The sequence below is a fragment of the Gavia stellata genome, chromosome Z (assembly GCF_030936135.1).
Source record: "Gavia stellata isolate bGavSte3 chromosome Z, bGavSte3.hap2, whole genome shotgun sequence".
NCBI classification, from domain to species: domain Eukaryota; kingdom Metazoa; phylum Chordata; class Aves; order Gaviiformes; family Gaviidae; genus Gavia; species Gavia stellata.
This window is the reverse complement of record NC_082637.1, coordinates 49,441,700-49,463,836: the sequence shown is the minus strand read 5'-3', so window position 1 is coordinate 49,463,836 and position 22,137 is coordinate 49,441,700. Positions and strand designations below refer to the sequence as shown.

General features: G+C 36.4%; 1 protein-coding gene across 1 annotated transcript in view; it reads left to right on the top strand.

Annotated features, from left to right (window-relative positions):
* The window catches only part of MFSD14B (major facilitator superfamily domain containing 14B), a 33,589-nt gene that overhangs the window by 3,109 nt on the left and 8,343 nt on the right, over positions 1-22,137 (top strand). Inside the window, exons 2-9 of the mRNA XM_059833534.1 lie at positions 8,437-8,532; positions 11,973-12,035; positions 14,334-14,461; positions 15,346-15,460; positions 17,297-17,515; positions 18,701-18,814; positions 19,359-19,430; positions 21,438-21,550. Coding sequence (XP_059689517.1) covers positions 8,437-8,532; positions 11,973-12,035; positions 14,334-14,461; positions 15,346-15,460; positions 17,297-17,515; positions 18,701-18,814; positions 19,359-19,430; positions 21,438-21,550 — 920 coding nt within the window. The remainder of the gene's footprint in view (positions 1-8,436; positions 8,533-11,972; positions 12,036-14,333; positions 14,462-15,345; positions 15,461-17,296; positions 17,516-18,700; positions 18,815-19,358; positions 19,431-21,437; positions 21,551-22,137) is intronic.

Below are 22,137 nucleotides of genomic sequence, written 5' to 3'. Positions count from 1 at the left end.
AAACTTGGCATGTTGTTCACAATATTCATAGCATGTACTTCATTTCTATGCCACCCATTGTCAGTAAAATAATGCCACACTAAGGAAGCTTTTTAGCAAAATACAGTACTGTACTGTTTAAACAAAGTGCTCGTATGGGCGAAGTCCCCAAATGAGATATCTAAGCAGAAAACACACCCATGTACCTCTTTGAGAATTAATCATACATTAGTTTCATGTTCTTAGACACTATAAAATGCCTCAGCTATTGTGAAGCCTGAGACCTCTGTATTTTTTAGAAACATAATGAAAGCATTCTGAAGGTTAAAGCTGTACATCTTGGAAGTTTGCCAGCCTTTATTCATTAAACTATTTTAAACAGCGAAGCACAACTGGTAGATACCCAAAGAATTACATGTTTTTACCCTTACTGCTAGCATTTTTCTTTTTAACACTTCATAAAAAATAGATCAGAGTGAAACTGAGGCAGCATGATTAAATGTTATGAGACTTTAGTGAAACACCTTTCAGTCCAGTAAGCTTGTTTCTTAAATTTCTTGCTTGTAGGATTTAAATTGAGTTGCTAGTAGTAAGCACATTCTTCAAACTGGCAGTTTGGGAATTTAGTCTTTTGTGGACTACTGTTTTCTCCCACACAAAAATTATTTTTCCTGTTAAATCTGAATAATTAGAGATAAACTGTGTTGCTTTCTCAAGATTGCCAATGTCTGAATCTTCTCATCATGTTCAATTAGCACGGGGTCTGAACTCTGAACCAGTACCAGGAGTGATTAGCTGCTGTCTTGAAAAGCAAATCACTCTTGCTTATGTTCATACAGAGAGGGCACTTTTGCTATTCCGGGTTTGCTGTTACTGATCCTCCGGGTTCTGGCAATCTGGAAGGTTTTGTGTCCAGAGAGAAGTATGCTAGGCTAGAGCAACAGAAACTTAATTATATAAATAAGACTGGATATTTTAGTACCGAAAATCCAAACTTTACCACTGGGCAATGAGCTTGAGTAATTATCTATCCCATGGAGAAGCACGGGAATTAACTAAGTAGTCTGTGCTTTTTAGAGGAATTTCTCAGTGTTGTACAACTTTCTACATTTTAGGAAGAAAACTTCAGCAATGGATAAATTGGCTTGCAATTTGGTGTAGCATATATGCCGGTTATATGTTATTTCTGTAAGAAGTAGTTTAATTAGATGATTCAGTACTGTCTAAAGCTGAGCTTTCAGAATGTGGCAGGGCGAATGGTGATTGTTCTCTTGGATGCTTTTCCTACCCTTGGTGGCCTCAGCCCCAACGACTGAACCAGAAATGGTGTTTTCATGTTTTACACTCCTCAGAAGACTCCTCTTTCATAAGCTTGTCCGGCCTAAATTTACAGGAATGTGTTCCCAGCGGGAAGAATGATGTGGCAAGACATCTGAGAGTAAATTGCGTGAAGTGCCATGCAATTTAAACTTGTTGTCTCAGGTTCTGCTTTACTTATTTTCTTGTATTTTAGCATAAAAAGGCAGTGACAATTGTTTTCTTTTCACACTCTTCATGTCACTCCCAGTTAATAAATGCCAGTTGTATCTTCCTGCAGATGTTTTGACTGCAGCTTGGGGGAACCTGCTTCAGCATTCCTCCATACCTTTGGCAATGTTCTTTGTCCTTCTGCGGGCCTCCTTCACTTGCGCTTCCGTAAAATAGACTGTTCAACAATGTGTGTTGCTTAAAGCTTTTGAACAAAACAAGCAGTCAGGGGGTAGGAGGGGAGGATCTTTACGCAGATCTAATAAAAATGGTTAGAACACCAGAAGCAGAGGGTTAGCAAGGTTGTATCTTTGAATACACATTTGTAAACCACTGCTGAATGCTAAACTGGTGTCTTTCGTCAAACTGTTTTCTCCAGGATCACGTTCCTAAGTAGTAGTCATGCGGAATTAAAATTGTTTTTTCCTGTTTGCATTGATTAAATTAATCTACAGTAATTTTAATCTGCCATTTGATTTATTTTACTGATTCCATCAACTTCTGATGTTCTTCACCATTGCTCTCTAACTTTTCTAACGTGAAATGTGCTTTGTCGTAAGTGAACTTCATCACTTTGCTTTCACCCTTTTTACGGCTCAGTTATGAATGTGTTGAACCGTAGTGTTACCGAAAATTGTAACGAAGAAAACTCTCCAAACCAAATGATAGTTTAGAAAGCCGACATTGGTTTATTGCAGCGCCGGGTGCATGGGGGATTTCTCCTTCTAACATGCACACTGGGTTAAAATCATGACAGGTATTTAAAACAGTTAACAAAGTTAGTTACGCCTACTGGTTCTACCCCTTAATTAACTATTGGTTAGTATTTTGCTTACTTCAGCTTAAAGTTATAGTTCTCTTTTAATTCACCACGCGTGCTCAGAAAGTAGGGGGCTTAATTGGGTTGGGGGCTTTTCTAGCTAGGAGGTGTGTTCTTTAGCATTATAATGAGATTATAGGGCACTATTTTGGCATTCCATTCTATTTTTCTAAGATTTGTCCTTGTGTTAATCGTTATTGCTTGTTAGCAGACAGTTAGTGAAGACAGTCTTTATCTCTAATATGTCTAAATGCCACGTGCAGTTGTTATGAAGTATCTCCTTTACATTCTTCTCAAGATGTTCTTACTTTGTTTCCCAAGACGTTCTTACTTGCTTTTAACACTTACTTTTTCAAGACGTTCTTGGTTTTAACACTTGTTTTTCAAGATGTCCTGTAACACTAGGACAGAGCACTGGGACTCATCTGGTAACTTCCCTCTGCTGTGAAAACAGATTGTTGTTGGGTTTTTTTTTTTTTAATTTATCCTGTTTCTTTTATTTTTTTCTTTTTTACTTTTTTTTTTTTTTTTACTTTTTAATTCCTGTGAAGAGTTTGCACCCTTTTCTGCTTGCTTTATGAGCCTTTGGTGAGGGTCTTTGAATACGTTTACTTGAATTTTCAGAAGGCTTATTAACGTGATCTCCCTTATCTATATATATTCTTTTGAGAACTCCAGGAATTTTTTAAGGCATAATTTCTCTTTACAAAATCTGCGCAGGCTGTTCCATTTTGAACGAGTTGTGGTTCTGATACTCTAGACCTGTGAAATATGATTTAACCTAGCTTTTTCTTGAGAGAGTGCATCATGATCTTACTGTCCAGATACAAATCTGCTTAAGGTATTCCTTTTGCAACTGAAATACAAGTTTGGACAACATATAAGCTGAATTAGTTGTGATTTATATTCCAGCTCACAAGGACATCTAAAATGCTAAAGGCTGTGCTGGATTGGAAAGTACTTTCACTTCTATTCGTTGTATTTTTGCCGTGCATACAAGTTACATGTCTTAGACTGGGGTCTGTACACATAATAGCTTGGTAGTTGTTTCATGTGACAAAGGCAGCCAAGGTAATCAGGGTGCTTTTTGCACTTGAGTGAAATCTTGCCAGTTCCAACAAATGGGGCATTTGTGGGGAACGGTTGCAATTAAGGTGGTTCCTAAATACTTCTGTTTGAAAATTAAAGACGGTAGGCACTAGAAAGAGGAGGAGAGCGAGGTAAACATGTAGTATGCCTAGAGAGCTACCTGGGTAGTATGTGTGGAGAAAAGAGCTTCCATAATGTAGTGAGGTGGATTGGTAACATAGTATTTGTGCTAGAATAAGCTAAAATGATTAAATAGTGATGTAGTGAAGCATACCAGGAAAAGTTTGCATTTGAAATGGTTGAATTTTGGGGGGGAAACTAAGGAAACAGCAGTGAAGATAAATGTGGAAAGGGAGGGCACTTTATAATTTGGCGTGAACTTCAAGGTCTGAATGATTCATACATAAAAGCATGTTTCTCAAGATGTTTTGCTGGTTCTGTTAGTTCAGTTCTTTGTTTTCTTGAAAACATGAGAGTTGACATAGTGGACTGCAGTGCAGGTGGTTGTGGGGGTAAAAAAAGTACTCGTAGCAGTTAATTTTTGTAGGGGGAGAATGTTTCTGTAGACACTTTTTAAAAAAAAGTAAGAAAACTCTTCATACTGATACACTTGAATGTTGGTTTACATACTATAGAAGAACAGTGAGTGCTGTTTGCAAAGTCATCTCTGTACTGGAAGTAGAACAAGCAACTAGCAGGCTCTCCTGAGAGACCTTACTGCCTGGTGGGAAAGAATTTCCTGGAGGAGGTTTGTGGGCGGGAAAGACAAATTCCTGTGATTGTCTGTTCAGAAGTTCAGCTTGAGTTTGGTTGTTATCTGCCTGCGAGATAACAGGATTATTGGATTGAGAAGGAACTTCAGGGAGTTCTCTTCCTCCTCACAGCAGTGTGAGCTGTGAGGTCAGAGCAGGTTGCCTAGGGCTTTTCCAGTTGGGTATTGAAACCCTTGAGGACAGAGAACCATGTCCAGCTCTGTGGGCAATGGGCTCTGCTGCTTCACCCTCATGGGGGAAAAAAGCATGCTGTATTTATCCAGTCAAGTCTTTTTCTTAATCTGCCTAGCAGGACTATATGGTCCTCATCCCAATGTGAAAAGTTTGAAAAGGCGCTCTGGAGGACTTCAGGATTTGAACAGTGAGAAGTGGTTTTGTTCGGAAATAAGCACATTGCTTAAGAGAAACAAACAGTTAGCATGTTTGAAATTGGATGTTAAGGTGCTTTTCCAGCTGTTCGAACAATTTTAGTTGTTAAATTACAGATTTGAATTAACAAATAAATAGTTATCTAAAAATTGTGTGAATAAATTAATACTGTCAATTCTAGCTTTGCTCTGAAGATCTGGGACTGGCTATAAAATCGTTCTGGCTGTGGAGTATTTTAGGGTGAATTGTACTGGCTCTCCTTCAGAATGTCTAAGATAAGGTATTCTTACTGATACTATGTTGCAATTTTTTCCCCTTTTCTATGAGCAATTCCTTGCCAGCTAGATCTATCATCTTGACATCTCATGGGTTTATTAATGTTCAACAGCTGTGTTCTGCTTTTAAAAAAAAAAAAAAAAAGGTTGTATTGCATCGCAGTAGTTTTCCCTGTTATCTTCAAATTAACTTTTGGGTTTATTCTGCCTTCAATAAAGGCAGAAGAAAAAATGTTTTTTAGAATTGGGTATGGGTGAAAAGCAGCACAGAGGAGCAGAAGTGTAAAACTGGACAAATAGAAGTTCTAACAAAATATCTACTAGGACTTCAGATTTTATAATGATGGCCTTAAGCTTTTATTGTTAAGCATTTGAGATTACATAATGTTTTGCTTATTATTGATTGTGCAAGCATAATAGCTCAACCAGCAGCTGCATTTGAAAGCAATCGTAATGTTCATAGATAGTTTCTCAGCCCACACACTGGGCTATGATATGAAGATGATCAGCATGGATAGAAAATAAACCCGTAACAGATTTTAAGACTTTCCTGAGGGCACTTAATTTTTAAAATAAACACTTTAAAATTTGGGGGCTGGGGATGATGAAAGCAACTTCTATGTTCACTGTATCTGGGCTATTTCTGAAATTCTGTTTAAATCATTTTAGCAATAAAGAATTCAGTAGGTTGTCCCTATATTGTCTAGTTCAAGAAGCCTGAAGCTCTTTGTGCTTCAAGTTTATAACCATTTTTTTGCATGTGTGTCTCAATCTCGTTCTTTATGTAAATTGCAGGCAGTTGCATTCTGTTGCAAAGTATTTTCTCAACATAGAAATGAGACACACCCATTACTTCTGGGGTAGTTTCATCTTAAAGCAAGTGTGAAGTGCTTTTAGAAAGCTCTCTGATTTCAGAATGAGTAAAGAGTTTTTGTTGCTTATTTTATCAGTGGTCCAGGCTGTGTATATGATCAATCATAAGGTGTATTCTTTTCTTGAAAATAACTTGATGCTTGATTAAAAATGGAAAGCTTTTGTGATAAGAGTTTTTAGGACCTACAGAAAAGATGGGCATCTGGAAGTAACTAGCTGCATTGGTCCATTTGATGTCAGTGAATTTTCTTGTTTGCATGATTTTAGTTTCCCGATACAGCCATTTGCACAAGTGTTCTTGATTTAATCTAGACATTTAGGGCTCTGTAAAGAAAACTGAAAATCATCAACTACAGTCTATGTGGATCATAGATTGGTAGCTATTAGTACATCTGATGTGGAATGCTTGACTTCATTTTGACAGGGGCATGTTCCTTTCAGGTTTTAAATTCTACTTTTCCAGATTATGTCTTGAATCCAAAAGGCTATAGAGATTTCTGGTTTTTTAGTAGTTCGGTACAACTACCTGTAAGCTGCATGATAGTGCCAAAAATTATTTGCAGAGTATTTCAATCTCCAGGAAATATTCATTTAGGCTCAGTCCAGCAAAAATACTTATCTTTCACAGAAGTTTTAAAATTACTTCTGAGGAAAAAACATGCATGTCTTTTTGAGTATGTAGGTACATCATTTTTCTGGTTAAAAAAGTAAATCTCAGATCCAATTTGCATGTAATAAAAACATTACTAAAAAACCCCAAACACTCCAAAACTTCATTTTTAGTGGCATTAGAACTGTCTGCTGAATGCAAACCAGAGGTTTATGGTCCAATGTCATGCTTAGTGATACACAGGTGGGGGGAAGTAAGGTAGAGGCAGGAGAAAGGCTGGAGAGTCCCTTACCTACTCTCTACTGTAAAGTTTGCCTTTTTCAAAGGAAATCGCTGTGGAAGGGATCTTCAGACCTCAGAGTAATCTGTGTTAAGTGCTAGTCTGACTGACATACATTTTGGCAAAAAATTACTCTTAAAATTGTTATGGTATTACATTATATAGAAGTTCTTGCTGATTTCTTATGAGGAAGATTCCCCCCCCCCATAATCTTTGGAATCGTTGCTACTAAGAGATTAAAAATTGCATGGTAAGCTATGGAGAAATGTTAATAGTGCTTGAAAGTTGTCAGCCTCCCAGAGATAATCTTTGATCTACGATGATATTATATTATTTCCCAGGAGAAAGAGAACTGTTTTCTTCAAATCCCTAAGCTTTGAAGCAAGCTGCCATGTAGAAAATAATCTGAATCTTATTAGCTAGAAAAAATGCTGTCTGGGTTACTTTTAGTTTGCTGCTACAGGTTTTGCTAAACTCTCATAGATGTAAAGATTATTTGAGATCTAGGCACTTAGACTGTCCAGGCAGTAGGGATTTCTTTAAAAATCTTTACTATAGGTGGTTAGATTAAATGAATCTTGTAATATGAATGTTTTCTGAACCTATAATTCCTACTAATCTAGATGAAAGGTACTGAGCAGGGGAGAAACGCTGAATGTGTCTCTGCTCTACCTTCGTCGTAGGCTGTCTTGAGTTTTTTTGGTTCTCCCACTGGGAGACCCCGAGTTTCATGTTCTCCCTATTCTCCACCTGCTGAAATGACATAATCTGGTTGATACTTGTTGCCGGATGATGTCTCTTCAACTGAATCCCGGTTTATTGGATTGTGTAACATGCAAGAGAAGTGTCTTTTTATATTTTGGGTAAACTTCACGATGAGAACGTTGTACTGCTCCATTATAAGAATTGCCAGTCCTGTGGGAGTTTAATGGCTTTGGATTGGCTAGTAACACTTAAAAACAATCTTCTACAGGACAAGTGTTAGGGGAAAGGGAAAAAGTAATTTTAGAACCCCAAAACTTTGTAAAATAGTTACTATGTCAAGGGGCACATAGAAATGAAAGAAAGCAGCAGTTCTGGTTAAATCTGCTGTACCCAGAGGTTCTGCCTGGTTTGTCTAAACAAAAAGGTTCCAGATCTCTCGTCTGGGATCCCACCTTGGGTCTTGAATGGCAGCAGTTTCACAGTGTTGTGAGCACTTCCGTAGTTTGCTGATTCTTCCTGGGATTACTTGTTGACTAGAAGAATAGCTCCTGGGTCTCTAGTCTATGGGTACACCTAGGCGTGAAATCAGTTGCTCAGCAGTCAACAGAAAGCAGTTGTACAGACAGCATAAGCTGCCCCTTCTTTTCTCATACTTTGGCAGTTTCAAATACAAAAATTGGTGCTCTTCTGATTATGTACATTGTCCCACTTTTGTTGTAACAGTGATGTGATCTTCATAAAGCAGATCTGTTCCATTGTCATGTGTGGAGGTAGCAAGGAGAGCCATACCATTTGTCACACTGCTGTGGAAGGGTTGTGAGTAGTGCCCAAGGGGAAGGAAACCTAAATGTACACTGGAGGTGAGAGCAGTACAGGGCAATGGCAGGAATGGGGAAAATAGTTTGCTTCAGTCAGCAAGAGTTTGAGGGAACAAACTTTCTCAAGTTCCTGGAGATCTTTAGTCATTTTGTAATAACTTTTCTCCACCCTTGTTTGGCTTATTATCGTTCCAAAGAGCTTGGTAGTAGGTCATCCTGAAAGCTGGTTATGCTAAAACTATGTTTGTAACAGACCTTTGCACATGTAATGAACTGGAGGTGTAAAACCACTACATATTTTTTTTTTTTCTTTTTTAGCCACAAGGTTTTGGTCGGCCAAGTGTATACCATGCCGTGGTGGTCATATTTCTAGAGTTCTTTGCCTGGGGGCTCTTGACAACTCCAATGCTTACAGTAAGTATCACTGATCTGCTGTTGTCTTGGCAGTAATGATGACAAAAGTTAATTTGCTAATTCGTAGGGAGCGGGGTTTTAATTTGTTTTACACTTCCTGCTTACCTCATTAACTGAATTCCAGGAGTCTTAACATTCAGCACTGCACAGTAGTATTATACTACAGCTGCGAATTGGACTGCTGAAAAGACTAAAAGATAGTGAAAAATAAATTAGCAAAATGCTGTACTACTCTTTTAACTTTTATTTGCCTTTTAGAGTAACATCAGTTTAGTGTGTTGATGAAAGCCTCTCTGGAAATTCTGGCATTTTTTAAGACTTCATAGTTCAATTCGTCATGCAGTCTAACAATTGACTAAACTATGCATCCCATAGTAAACTTTATACGCTAATTGTGGGCTGGATGTTTTGCCAGCGTGTAACTTGAAGTAAAAAGTAAAGGCTTTCATGTAAGAAATGGATTTTGTAAGTATTTAATCTGTTCTGGAATGCAGTTATTTTCCAGACGAATAGATAATTTGAGTGTTTGGTAATAATATATGAAGCCTTTCATCTGAAGGCATGGGTCTTATTCACTGAAAACAGGCTTGCCTGGGAGAAGTCATCAAAAGTCTATTAGTCCAGTTTTTCATCAGATAATGTTGGAGAGCACTTTGAATACACGACGAGCAAGGTTTTGTAGGATTGAAAGACCTTGGAGTTAATTGTTTTCCTTCCCCAAACTCCAAATAAAATAATCTACATAACTCTTAAAAGGTGTTTGTCTAACCTTCCTAAAGACAATCACTGATCTTTTTAACATAGCTTAATATTAAAAGAGTCCATATAAACACTTTACAGATTTCCATAAAGTAGATGTCTCACTAAATTACCATCCTGTCACGCTGTCTTGCCAGTGTCAAAATACAGAGAAGCTTACTGGGTGGTCTCTTTTTTTTTTTTTTGTTCCTTTTTTTCGTAACCAAAATGCTCAACTTCAAGTTGCCCACACTTGACACTAATAATTTAAAGTGATAATGTGCAAATAGTAATTCTCACGCAGTCTCCAAAATAACGCCCACTTTAATACAACTACATGTTAGGTGGCTTCTTCAATAGTTCCTCAATAGTGTACTCCAACTGAAATAGTTCCATATGAATTTTTATGGTTAGTCACAAGCAGCTGAAATGTTAACTCTTGAAATTAGTATTTATCATTGCACTGTGTCTAATGGGAGTGTTATGAAATGCTTCTAATGTAAAGCTAAACTCTTATTTTGACTGAAGTATGTGGATTCAGTACAGTTGGGGTCTTGAATATCTTGTATTTTGAATGTTGTGTTCCTCCCTAATGTGGTCTTGAATACTTAGGCTGTTGCATTGGATTGAAAACTTAATTTAAAGCACTGAATTACATATAATGGTGTAACTTACCTTACACAGGTGTAAATGACTTCTGTGTTCTTGGGGGTGATGATCTTTATTTGTAATCAGCCTTGCACACACTGAAAGGCTGCTGTTTGATTTAAATAATTTCAAATCTGGTTTGATACTGTGCACCCTTCTGTGTTGTAATGTGCTTGTGGTTACTTACCTTGGCCTGCTATCAGCCAGCAGTACTAGAAGTCATGTAGAGCTTTCTTGTGAGCAAGGTTCAGCCTTTGAACTGCCAGCTGCCCACTTTTGCTCAAGCAGGTTTGTCTAGTAGGAAAGGCAGAAATGGAAATGTCTGGTCTGTTGGTCAAAGCGCATGATCACTCAAATTATTCGTGGTTGTGTCGTGATTCTTGACGTCATTGTCAACATTCAATCAGATTAAAATGTTGTGTTGTGTATTGTCAAAATAAATTGTATGTATTCTGTGATAGCTGAGATTATTTAAAGTTAGTTTTTTAGATTACTTTTTCACTTCTTCTGACATCTGAAAGCTGTAGTGTTTGTTACATGACACTATACTTAGAGAAGAAAAGATTTAAAGTGTTTATAAAGCACACAAACGCTATTTTGCTCACAGACTGCCCAAAGCTTATGCTCATTCCTCTTACTTATGGATTTATAAGCCAATATTAGTAAATCACCATAAGCAATATTCATCACTTAAGGCCATATTCTGTATTCAATATAATCTTTTTTTGAATATATGAATATTTCTATCGGTAGAACTTGAGTAAGGCAGTTCCCTCTACCTGTTTATCAACTTGCATTTCTCTTCTCTATAAAGTAACATAAATTAATCTCAAAAGTTTGAAGCAATATCAGCAGTGGTTGCCTCCCAGGAAAAATACTGGAAAACACTTCGCAGAAATATAATTAGATTTGACTCTGCGAGCTTCCTGCTTGCTTATTTTTTTTGAATTGGAAGACATCTGCTTTTTAGACCTCTAATTTGAACCCTGACTTTTTTTTTTCTCCATTCATATAATAAGATCAGTGGTCATACAGGTGCAAAATTGCTTTAACTATCTAAAGAGAAGATGAGACCAGAAGGAAAAAGGGGTGTAAATAAGCAGATATATCTGACCAGTAGTTAACATGGGAACGGCCACCTTTATTAAACCTATGATTTGAGCATCTCAGTCATCCTTGAGAAATGACGGTGATATTTTTCAGTGACACTAAAGTATTGTGTTTCTTCAGGCTAGTGGCTTTCTCAATAAGCTTATAAATAATTTTTATAGTTGTTGGCACTTACCTGTAGATAAAAACAGCAAATGAATCTGAAATGTGTGTGCATACACACTTTAATCATTGCAATAACTTTTTTAATCAACACAGTAGCACCTGTGAGGCCTTTTAACTCTCTTGCATATTTATGGTAAATCTGTTTAGTATAGATTAACATGCTTGCCCTTGAATTAAGACAGCCTGTAAAGCACCTTGAATGAATTCATAGCTATACTTAAAGGACACATGAAACACTCAGAACTGTTGCTAGTATTTATAAGCATCTACTTGTTCATCAAAGTGTTTCTAACTGTATGACTATCAAATATCTCCAGTTCGTTCAGAAAAGTTTGCACAGTGCCTTTTTGGGTGGTTGTGAATATAGTTCTGTTTTTTTTCTTGACAGAGTAAGTTAGCTGAATCTCATTTTCAATCCTAATTAGTAACAGTGATTGAGTCAACCTTTTGAAGGAATTACCTACCTCAAAAATTCTGTGATTTGTACCACATGGAGATGCTTTTTGCTTACATTGATCTCCTTTTGGAGCAAGGTACCCCAAACCAAACTATGCAGTACAGTGTGGTCTGTGCCAACAGAGGAATTTTTGCCAATCAATTGATACTAAGCCTTATCAATGTTTTCTTGTGAAGACAAATAAGAGTATAATTCTGGGATAAGATACTTTTTTAACAAGTCCCCGGAGAGCTATCTTGTTTTACAAATCAAATTTAAATTTTGAATCAACCTTGTCATGTCTCTCCTGATTCAAATAATGCTTTTTTTTTTCCCCTGTCAGGTCTTACATGAAACATTTTCCCATCATACATTTTTAATGAATGGTCTTATTCAAGGTGTTAAGGTAAGATTTTTTTTAAAACCTCTGACCTAAGTATTCTCTGTGTTCCTGTATTGTAATTTGTCTCTCCTGCATTCTCCATAAGAACATCCAAAACACCGAGAATGTAATTAATTCTTAAACCATTTTTTCATTGTAATGGTTATGTTCTTGGGCTCAGTTCAAGTTCTACTGCTAAATGGTAGCATATTGAAACAAGTAGACTATGTCTCAGAAGTTTAAATTCCTCTCATTTGAATAGGAACCACTTGTAGCTATTGTAATCTTGATAAGGATCTTTCTGAGAATGGAGCTAGGTTTTTAATGTCTGCTTCCTAATGTTAGATGATTTATATCAAAAGCAGATTAATACAGCCATGATGATACCATTGAGATAAAAGATTAAGCACTTAAACACTGTGATTATTTTGTCCAAGATGTGGTGTAAAAGCTAATTTTCAGCAGGGTTGGTTTTTTTTTCCTGATCTTTTTTTAATCAGTTTTTGAGAGTTCTGTGATAGTCAAGATATTCAGGGCAGCTTATAGCTTACTTATACCACTGCATTCACGCAGTGGTCATGCTGGATTGTTGCCACAAAAAAAGCTTGCAAAATTTCTCTAGTGTAACTAAAACTTGAAAGTCTCTTCTTTGCTAACTGTCTTACTGAGAGGCTTCAAAGCACTTAGTGTAACTTATGACTAAGTTAATTTATAGCACCCAGAAATTATTTAGCTTTGTGTTCTGTAACAAATCTAAAGCGTTGTTTTTAGCTGTAAGAACATGACATCTTTAGGACGGACTTGCCGTCTTGATATCTTCCATGGTGGATTGGCAGAACACCATGCATTAGGGATGTCAGAATGTCTCAAACTGAAAGAGGAAGTTAGCTTTGCATTGTTCTCTTAGAAAAACAAAATCCATGTTCCTCTTGGTGTTTTCTTTCAACTCTGTTAGTTCACAGTGCAGTGTAACTATGAGTATCACTTAAAAGTAGTAAAGGGAGGGATCCCCATATATTTTCTACAGAGCACATCTGTAGAAAAGTGTATTAATATCATGGTGTAAATGTATGTGTTGCTCTAACAGGTGTAATAAAGAGGGGAGCATAGAGCAGAGTGGGTGTGGACTTTAGTGTCCAATATTTTCTTTAAAATGCTGTTTATGAAACATCAGAAGTGTTTGGGGTGACAGTTAGCAAAACATGTTCATTCATATTCTACTGAAATCTTACTCTTAAGGAGCAAAAACATTAATGTCCTCTGAGTAAGGCATCTAACTTTCCTAGGATCTGGTGGTCTGGCTTTATAGCTTTTGCTGTCAATTTACTTACTGAAATCATTGGACTCAGACTTGTTTATCGGTATTTGACAGAATAGTGATTTAGTACAGTAGTTTGTACACATATGTTAAACTTGAAGGTGACTATATTTGAATACCAGAAGTTAGCTAAAGTTAGCTGGAGCAGACTTCCAGTGTATTGAGGTGCTTACAGAACCATGTATTTACTAATGTTTGGATTAATGGCAGAGTTGGATTGATGAGAGAACAATATGCTAATTTAGGAGGAAGATGCATCTGTTCTGGAGGTTTTGCAGTTAACAAACCTGTGAAAGGCTTTGCTTTTCTGTGTAATACAGAACAGACTTGAGGCCTAGATTCTAGGACTTAATGAAATGCTGAAAAATCTAGTATTTGATCCTTAGTCAATTTTTTCCATGACAACTGTACCTGTAAGTCTGACTTTTGCCACTGGAATATCATTATGGTGTTCCACTGTCTCAAGCTGTGAAGCTTGCTCAAATGGTCGTCATAGTTCTTGCAAAGTACAAATGTCTTGTACATAATAAATATGTAGTAGAAAGCAGTAAGTGTTCTGTTCAATTTGTTTCACAGAACAGTTAGGTTACCCAAAACTGTCCCTTAGAACAGTCCAAATTAGAGGGGAATTTGGGTTTGGGGTCTAGCACTAAGTCTCATGATAGAGGCTAAGATGATGTCCTTTGTGAAACTGGACTGTAGATTTTGGAGATTTTTAAGAAGCTTTTGCAGTCTGTGGTACTTCTGTATTGAATGAAATTGATCTTAAAAAATGTGTATGCCTCTTCTTTTGTTTCATTACACTCAGGTTTAATAAATTTGAAACAAACCATCAAAATCACAGAAAAGTAGACTGTAGAAGAAATTGTGTATGATTTCAGTTATCTACAATTTTGTGTTTAATTTCAAATCAAATTCCAATTTTAGCCCTTTTTTATATTGTGGTTAAAGTGAAATTTGGAAATGTAACTATAGACAAATTAATTGTTTTTCTTCTGTCACAGGGTTTTTTGTCCTTTCTCAGTGCTCCGCTAATAGGTGCTCTATCAGATGCATGGGGAAGAAAATCTTTTCTTCTTCTTACAGTTTTCTTCACCTGTGCCCCAATTCCGTTAATGAGAATAAGTCCATGGTAAGTGGTAGAGACTGCAGTAGCGAGCTTGTCAGTACAGCAGAAATTCAACCAGAGGAGTAGTTTGAGGAAGTGGGAGAGGGACAAAAAGACAAGAGGAAAGCCACTTTCCTTTCAAGACGTGATTGCGTTATTCTGGAGCTTTTCTGTTTAAGAGGTGTTAAAACTGTAACTTAAAAGTAGAAATTACGGAATGTGGTTTAGTTACTGTATTCACACAAGTATAACAGTAATTAAAATGGTTTGGTAGACCTGTCTAACGCAGTTTTAAGCTCAGCTGTTATTTTTTTTGCCCCCTGAGGACTGACAATGCTGTAATAAACATATTTTTAAAACTAAATGAACCTTAGAATTTATTGATCACAGAAAAGTATAATTGCTGCAGACGAGATCTTGCAACTCTTTGATTAGGCAACTTTGAAGTCTTAACTGAATGGAAATGATTTGGTTTCAGTTTCATTTACATTCATTGTGACACGAGGATTACAAAAGAACTTTGTGTACACTGAGTGCATTCAGAGTTCAGCTTCCGAAGTGTTCTATATGATAGTTTATTCCTTAAGTGATTGAGAAGCTGAGTTCTCAGATAGTTTAAGTTATGAAAAAAGAACTTGATTCAACTTTGAGAATGTGAGAATGTATAGGTACCATGTCCTGAAGGGGCCACTTCTTTTAGGCTGATGTAAAGTAAACAGCAGAATATTAAAAATCAAAATGCTGTTTTCCAGTATTTAGGTCAGACTGCACCATCGTTCATCTCCAGTAAAGCTCTATATTAGTTCTTGAGGAACACTTCTCATAGCTTAAATACAAACTCGCTTTTAGTAAGAGAAAAGCAAGAGGTCTTAGCTTAAACTTTCTAATTGTTGCTTTTAAATCATTAGGTGGTACTTCGCTATGATTTCGGTATCTGGAATCTTTTCTGTTACCTTTTCTGTAATATTTGCCTATGTAGCTGATGTAACACAAGAACATGAAAGAATTACAGCCTATGGACTGGTAAGATATGCTAAACTTGGAAAAAAAAAAAAAGGTCAGATTATGACCTTTGTATTGAACTTGTGTTTCGATGCACAGATTGTTTCCCAATTAATGTAATGAGGTTGACAGAGAAAGGAATGAACCATTCATCAAGGCATTGCATTAGAGTTTGGGAAATCTAATTTAGACATTTTACTGCTGCACAGACTGCTCTTTGCTCATAGGAACAAAGTAAGAATTTGACAACTTTACCTGCATAGAGGGCATGTGTAACAAAACATATTTTAGGTTTCACAGGCAGAACAAGAAATGTTGTTAAAGGCAATGCAAGTCATTTAATACTTGATCTGGCAACATCTTTCCACCAACTGTAAATTGCACTTTTAGTTTTTGTGATTTCTTTCTACTATAAAATGGCTTTTATTGTAGTCAAAAAAGGCAGGAAGGGCGAAAGTGAATAATACTGTATTTTTAGTAACTTAGTCATGACCTGTCTTAATTAGTAAGGGAAGAGGAAAATAGTTCAGTTAGTACAAACTAGCTGTTCCAGTAATAATGTAATTCCTGCTTAGTTTGCTTTCCTGAATATCTATATTGGTTTAGGTTTTGGAGGCCCATTGGTAGATGCCCTTAGCCTTTGAACATCATTTATCTCTTCATCCTCTCTGCATGTTTTCACTATACAGATATTCATGGACTTGATTTTTGGCTGACTATACTAACTTTGAGCTGTTAAGGTTTCCCTTTATTTTTAGCCTTAGGGATGTATAATTCCTCAGATGTTGATTTAACAGTTAAGAAAATAAAGGACTTAGTTTTCTTGAACCAAACTTGTGTGTATTGTTTTAGCAGAGCACAAAACAGGTTTAAAAGTTCTGGAATTTCCACTTTATTTCTTTTGCGAGTAAAGAGGGCCATAACTATATTTGGAGGATTTATTCGCCTGCCTTCAAACAGCTTTTTTGTTAACAGAAACAGCTTGATCTCAAATTCTGTAAAGCGGTAGACTAAAGTGCAGTTGTTTTGATGAGGTCTGTATATCTTTCCAATCAGTTTGTTTGTTATACCTTTTCCTTATGATTTTTTTTTTCTAGCTTGGTATAAAGCTAAATTTCTAGCTTGTGTTCTTACTTATTCTATAAAATAGTTACGCAGTGTTTTTATTTTGGGGACTGGAAAAAAGTAATTAAAAAAAACCAAACAAGCTAGCCTGATTCAAACCTTTTCTGATGATTTTTATAGTGAAATTTAACTACAGCACTTATTTTTCATCATGTTCCACTGTATGAGAATATAGTAAGTGATCTGTTAGTAGCTGCATGTCACTACAACATAGTATGAAGCAGTACAGTTGCTGTTGAAGTTGTTGTCATGGCTAATGATTTCCTAGTTTGTTGTGCTAATCAGTGGTAACTATGTATTTAATATGCAAACTGTTAACAAAGGCATTATGTATTACCTGGACTGCTGAGGCTCAGGTTCACTTAGGCAGGCATTTAAATGTGCTGACAACTTTTTCAATGAAATTTCATCAGATTCATAATTGGAAAACGGAAACCATTTTAGTTTATTTGAAAGTAAGTGCCACTTTCCTCTGAGCCAAACTCACTGTTTGACTGCAAATCCTGTCTCGTATAGTGGGCTGTGGAGGAGGCTGGAGAAACTTTATTTGGACCCGTATTTACTGTCATAAGTGTTTGTTTGTTTGTTTGTTTTTTTTAACTTAAATACTGACTGGTGTTTTTCTAAAACCACATTTCTGGGGAGGGGTGGTGGTGTGGAGCAAGTTACTTCATTTTTCTGCAGTGGCAGAATAACCACTTTGACAAGTTTGTAAACTGTTCTTGTGCATAGGTATCTGCCACTTTTGCAGCAAGTTTGGTAACTAGTCCTGCCATTGGAGCATACTTGTCTGCCAGCTATGGAGATAACCTTGTTGTACTAGTGGCCACGTTGGTGGCTGTTGTGGACATCTGCTTCATCCTGCTAGCTGTACCAGAATCTCTCCCAGAAAAAATGAGACCTGCTTCATGGGGAGCTTCTATATCATGGGAACAAGCAGACCCTTTTGCAGTAAGATGCACTTAAATAAGTAATTAATAAATAATTGATTATTAATTAACAGTAATAATTAATTGCATTTGTAACCCTGGGAAATCTTTAATCTTATTGGTAGCTTGACTATTCAGTATACCATAATCTCTGTTCTCTGATCTTGCACAAAGAGATCTAGCTACATTTAAAAACCAAAACCAAACCCAACTTTGTGGATTAAATGGTTCTTGAATTGGAAACAATGTTTGATGTGAAATCCAAAGGGAAAATGCTTTACTTTTCTAACTTGCTCTATTTTATTGTAAGAGAAATACTGAATTCTTACACTGCTACAGACCCAAACCCTGATATTGTAAGACTTTTCCATATTCATTTTATGCTTTGTACTTTTGATTGGCAGTATCTCTCCCCACTCTTGAATTCCACTTTTGGTTGTATGTGTTTGGGTTTTTTTTAAATATAGAATGGATCTATAAAGCCTGATTTTTCTACAGGCATATATAGGAAGGGTTAAAACATACCATGCAGTCTTTCTAATAACTTGTTCACTTAAACACATATTAGCTGAGTAAGTGTGAATATGTTACACCTTAATACCTTAACAGAGGAAAGAGTGATTGTTCTTAATGAAATCCATCCTGCTGGGAACTGGTTGTGAATGTTGAGAGATGAGTGACATGCTTGAAAGACTGCAGTTAAAGAATTTGTTGTCCACAATTTATTTGTTACTCAAACGAATTCATATTATGGATGAACAAGTGTAAGAAATGTACAAGGAAAAACACACTCATAATTTGGGAAGAGAAACATTCGTAATGAAGCTATATTATTTGCTAGCATCTTTCAGAACAGATTAGTATGGAGATCAGTTAGAAGATATTATGCATTTTCCTAAATATTATATGGTGCTGTTTTCAGTATATACTTGTAATTTGGCACTGAACAGTAGCTTCAAAAATCAAACGGAAACTGCAGAAGAATCAGATACCACAAATCTTATATAACAGGGGGTTGTTTCTAACTTAGCGTTCAGCTTATCTGTTTCCATGTGAGATTTTTTTTTAATTTATTTTGGGTTTTTTTGGTTTGTATGTGTGGGTAAAAATGGTTTTTTAAAAGCTGAATCCACCTTCTGCTTTCTTTATGCTTTCATTAGACTTGGTATAAACGTTCCAATACTTGTGATGTTTCTTTGTTTTACAGTCTCTGAAGAAGGTTAGAAAAGATTCTACAGTTCTCCCGATCTGCATTACAGTTTTTCTCTCCTATCTGCCTGAGGCTGGCCAGTATTCTAGCTTTTTTTTGTACTTGCGACAGGTAAGTGTTGGTGTCTTCGCATCTTAATAAGGATGTTTATATTCCCTAAAACCTGTTTCTTGTTGAAGACTTTGCTCAGAAAACTGCTTTCTGGCAAAATACAGCTTTAAAAAATAAAGGCAGGGTACTTTGCTAAGCCAAGAACTGAATTAACACTTGACTCCTGAGGCATAAACCCTGCCATAGCTTAAGTATGTGTTCATAAAGGTAAGTAGACCTTTGTTCCCATTCAGTGCAGCAGTTTGTATGTCTTGAGGTGGGATCTTCTCTGTTGCAGAGCTGTTGTGTCTGTGGGAGTGGATAAAGAACTCCAGTTTTCCAGATGCATGACTTCCTCTGTCTCCTTTTTTTAAGGCAGTTTTTTTTTTCTTGTGTGGATTTCTTGGCAAGTGCTCGAGTTAAGGATTATTGAAAGTGGACACTTCTGCATGGATTTAGATTATAAGCAGGGATCAGTGTTTTCTTTGAAGAAGGTACCTCTTTGCTAGTGATTGTCCTGGATTGTGTTTGGCATTTGTTTTATGCATTTTCTGCTTTTTTTCAGATTATAGGTTTTGGATCCACTAGCATTGCGGCATTTATAGCTGTGGTAGGCATTCTGTCTATAATAGCTCAGGTAAGCTTTATTCTTTTTAGTGTTTTATTAAAGAGTACAAACTGAATGCCGAGGCACACTTTTCTGACTATTAAGCTTTTCTATAAACTTCTTACATGCTTTAAAATGCCAGTGTATCTTGCATTCACTAAAGGTTATATTCATATATAGTCTGCGTAAATATCTTGCTTTAAATCTGCTTTCCTTAGAAATACTGGACCTGGGCATCAGAAAATAAAACTAAAATTTGCTAAGCTTGGATCAGTAAATTTACTGGAACTCTGGCTTTAAATGATTAAAATTATGTAGGAAATTGGTTACTTAGTGCAAAGTCTTCTGAAAGGGAGACATGTTATTTGTTTTAAGCAAAGTCATGCTACTTGCACCTATTCAATTGGCTCATGCTATCAAACTTGTGTGCAAATAATGCAGGTGTTGACATGGTCTGTCCAGGGTTGCTTAGGCTCAGCATGGAGGCTGAGGAACTGTGAGGCCGTGGTATATTGCTTTCATACCTCTTAATTGGCAACGGTCAGCTGGTTTTTAGACACGTTCTTTATACCTTTTAGAAATCGAACAGTTTTTATGATGTGATCTTTGGTATCTTTATGGGTACAGTTTGTCTTCTTGTTGTGATAACAGGAGGAGGAATGGCATATACAGTGTGCTGTAACCTTGTTGCCATCCTTAGCTGAGTGGAGGTCTTACTGTTTTGATGTAAACACACATTCCTTAGTGTTTACCAGTTTCTTGGTATCAGTTGTGTCCTTCATTATCAATACATTATTTTAATCCTTGCTCTGTGGTTTGTTCTCAGGCTTTTATGTGCACTCACATTTGCCAATGACACTTTCTTCACACCAGTATTTTTGCTAAAAATCTTTAAAATGGCTGCCCTTCTGGTTCGTAATTTTCAGTGTTAAAATGAGGAAACTGTGCATTGATTTTTGAACTCTTTGAAGAGTGCAGAGTATCGAAATAAGCTTTGCTTCATAAATACTGATTTGTCTTGGCATGTTGGATATCTCCAGAAAGAACTGATCGCATGTAGATAGTTACTGTATTTTTGCTATTTAGCTTTCAAACTAGCTTTGTCTAAGAGTGAGAAACAAGAAAACTAGTGCGAGTAAGCTGTACATGAGAAAGGAAGTATGCTTTGCTCTGCAATCCGTCTGGTTCCTTTTCTCTGGCTTTTTACTGATGCATTGATTGAGTTTCTGTGTTACAGAAAAACGTGCACCGTTAACTGAGTAAAGTTGTCCATATGGACTTTGTCTTACTAGGAACAGCCTGCATGTTGCCATGAGTGTATTGCTGTTGTAGTTGAATTGGGATCTCCTTTCCCCTCAGCAGTAACACTTCTAACAGATGAAAAACAGTGGCCTTCCTTTAGGATTAGTTTCCATGTGCAAATAAAAAAGTCATATGAGTGGTGTAAAGAGTCAGCAGAAAATGCAATTAAAGATGCCTAGGAATTGGCCTCGGACAAATTTCAGTGCATGTGGTGAAGTTGGAAAAGCAGTAGGATTTACGTGTTGGTTTTAATTGTAAATTTGGATAGTAATTCACCTGACCTAAAGAGATTACTTTTATCAGAACTAACAATCTTTTTTTCTCTACTATTTCTAGATACTGGTAACTTCAACCCATATCCAGCCTGTACTATCTTAACTTGGTACCATCATTTATTGTGGAACTGTCTAGGCTGGAATAAAACAGAATTGTAAAGGTGGAAACGAAAGCCTTTTTCAGTAGAAACAGACACTGAAATTATAATATCCATAGAGAAGGCAATACATATATTTCTCAGTGTCCTGAAGTAGAAATTCTTTAATAGTTAAAAATGTCTTGTACATCAAATGTTGTTATGATTAGTCTGCATTTTGGACTTAATACAGGAGAAGTAAGAGCATGAATAGTGTGAATTTCCTCAGCAGATGAAAGGTCGTCTGAACGTGTAGAAGGAGAAATTAATTTAGCAATCTGGCTTTTTAAAATAACTTTTGGGTGAACCAATTTCTCTTGCAGACTGTGTTTCTCAGTATCTTGATGAGGTCGATAGGGAACAAAAATACAGTTCTCCTTGGCCTTGGCTTTCAAATCCTTCAGTTGGCTTGGTATGGTTTTGGATCTCAGTCTTGGTAAGCACGCATTTTTGTAGGTACATACCTGTTAAGAAACTGAAAATGGTTTTCCAAGAAATTCTACCATTTGATTCTGTTGTCATGAGTATTTAAATGTTCTGTGAATTAAACATTCTCATTTGCACTACACTACCAAAGTTTGGTCTGTACTTTGCACATATAGGAATGATAGAATTTTTCGGGTATATAGTGTAAGTTGCAGACTCACAGCACTTTTGAAAAATGAGTCTTTGCACCATTTTGGTCCACTGAATTTTATGTCCACAAATGTGGTTAAAACTTTTTCCTAAACTCACAACTTAGTAAGTAATACGTTTTCTCCAGTAATTCCACTAGATCCGTTCAATCAATCAGTTACTGGACCTCTACTTTTTTATTTTTTTCTAACACATCATTCTCTTACTATAACTATATTTGGTCTTGGAAACTATCTAGAACTTCTTTGTTTGGAAAAACTGTAAGTAAAGTGAACTGGAATCATAAACTGGACCAGCTTTTTCTACACAAAGTTTGTCCTGCTGACTGTGGTGAATGCATGTTCTTTATCAGAGTGCTTCCTAGTGAGTTATACAAGTTGAAGAACT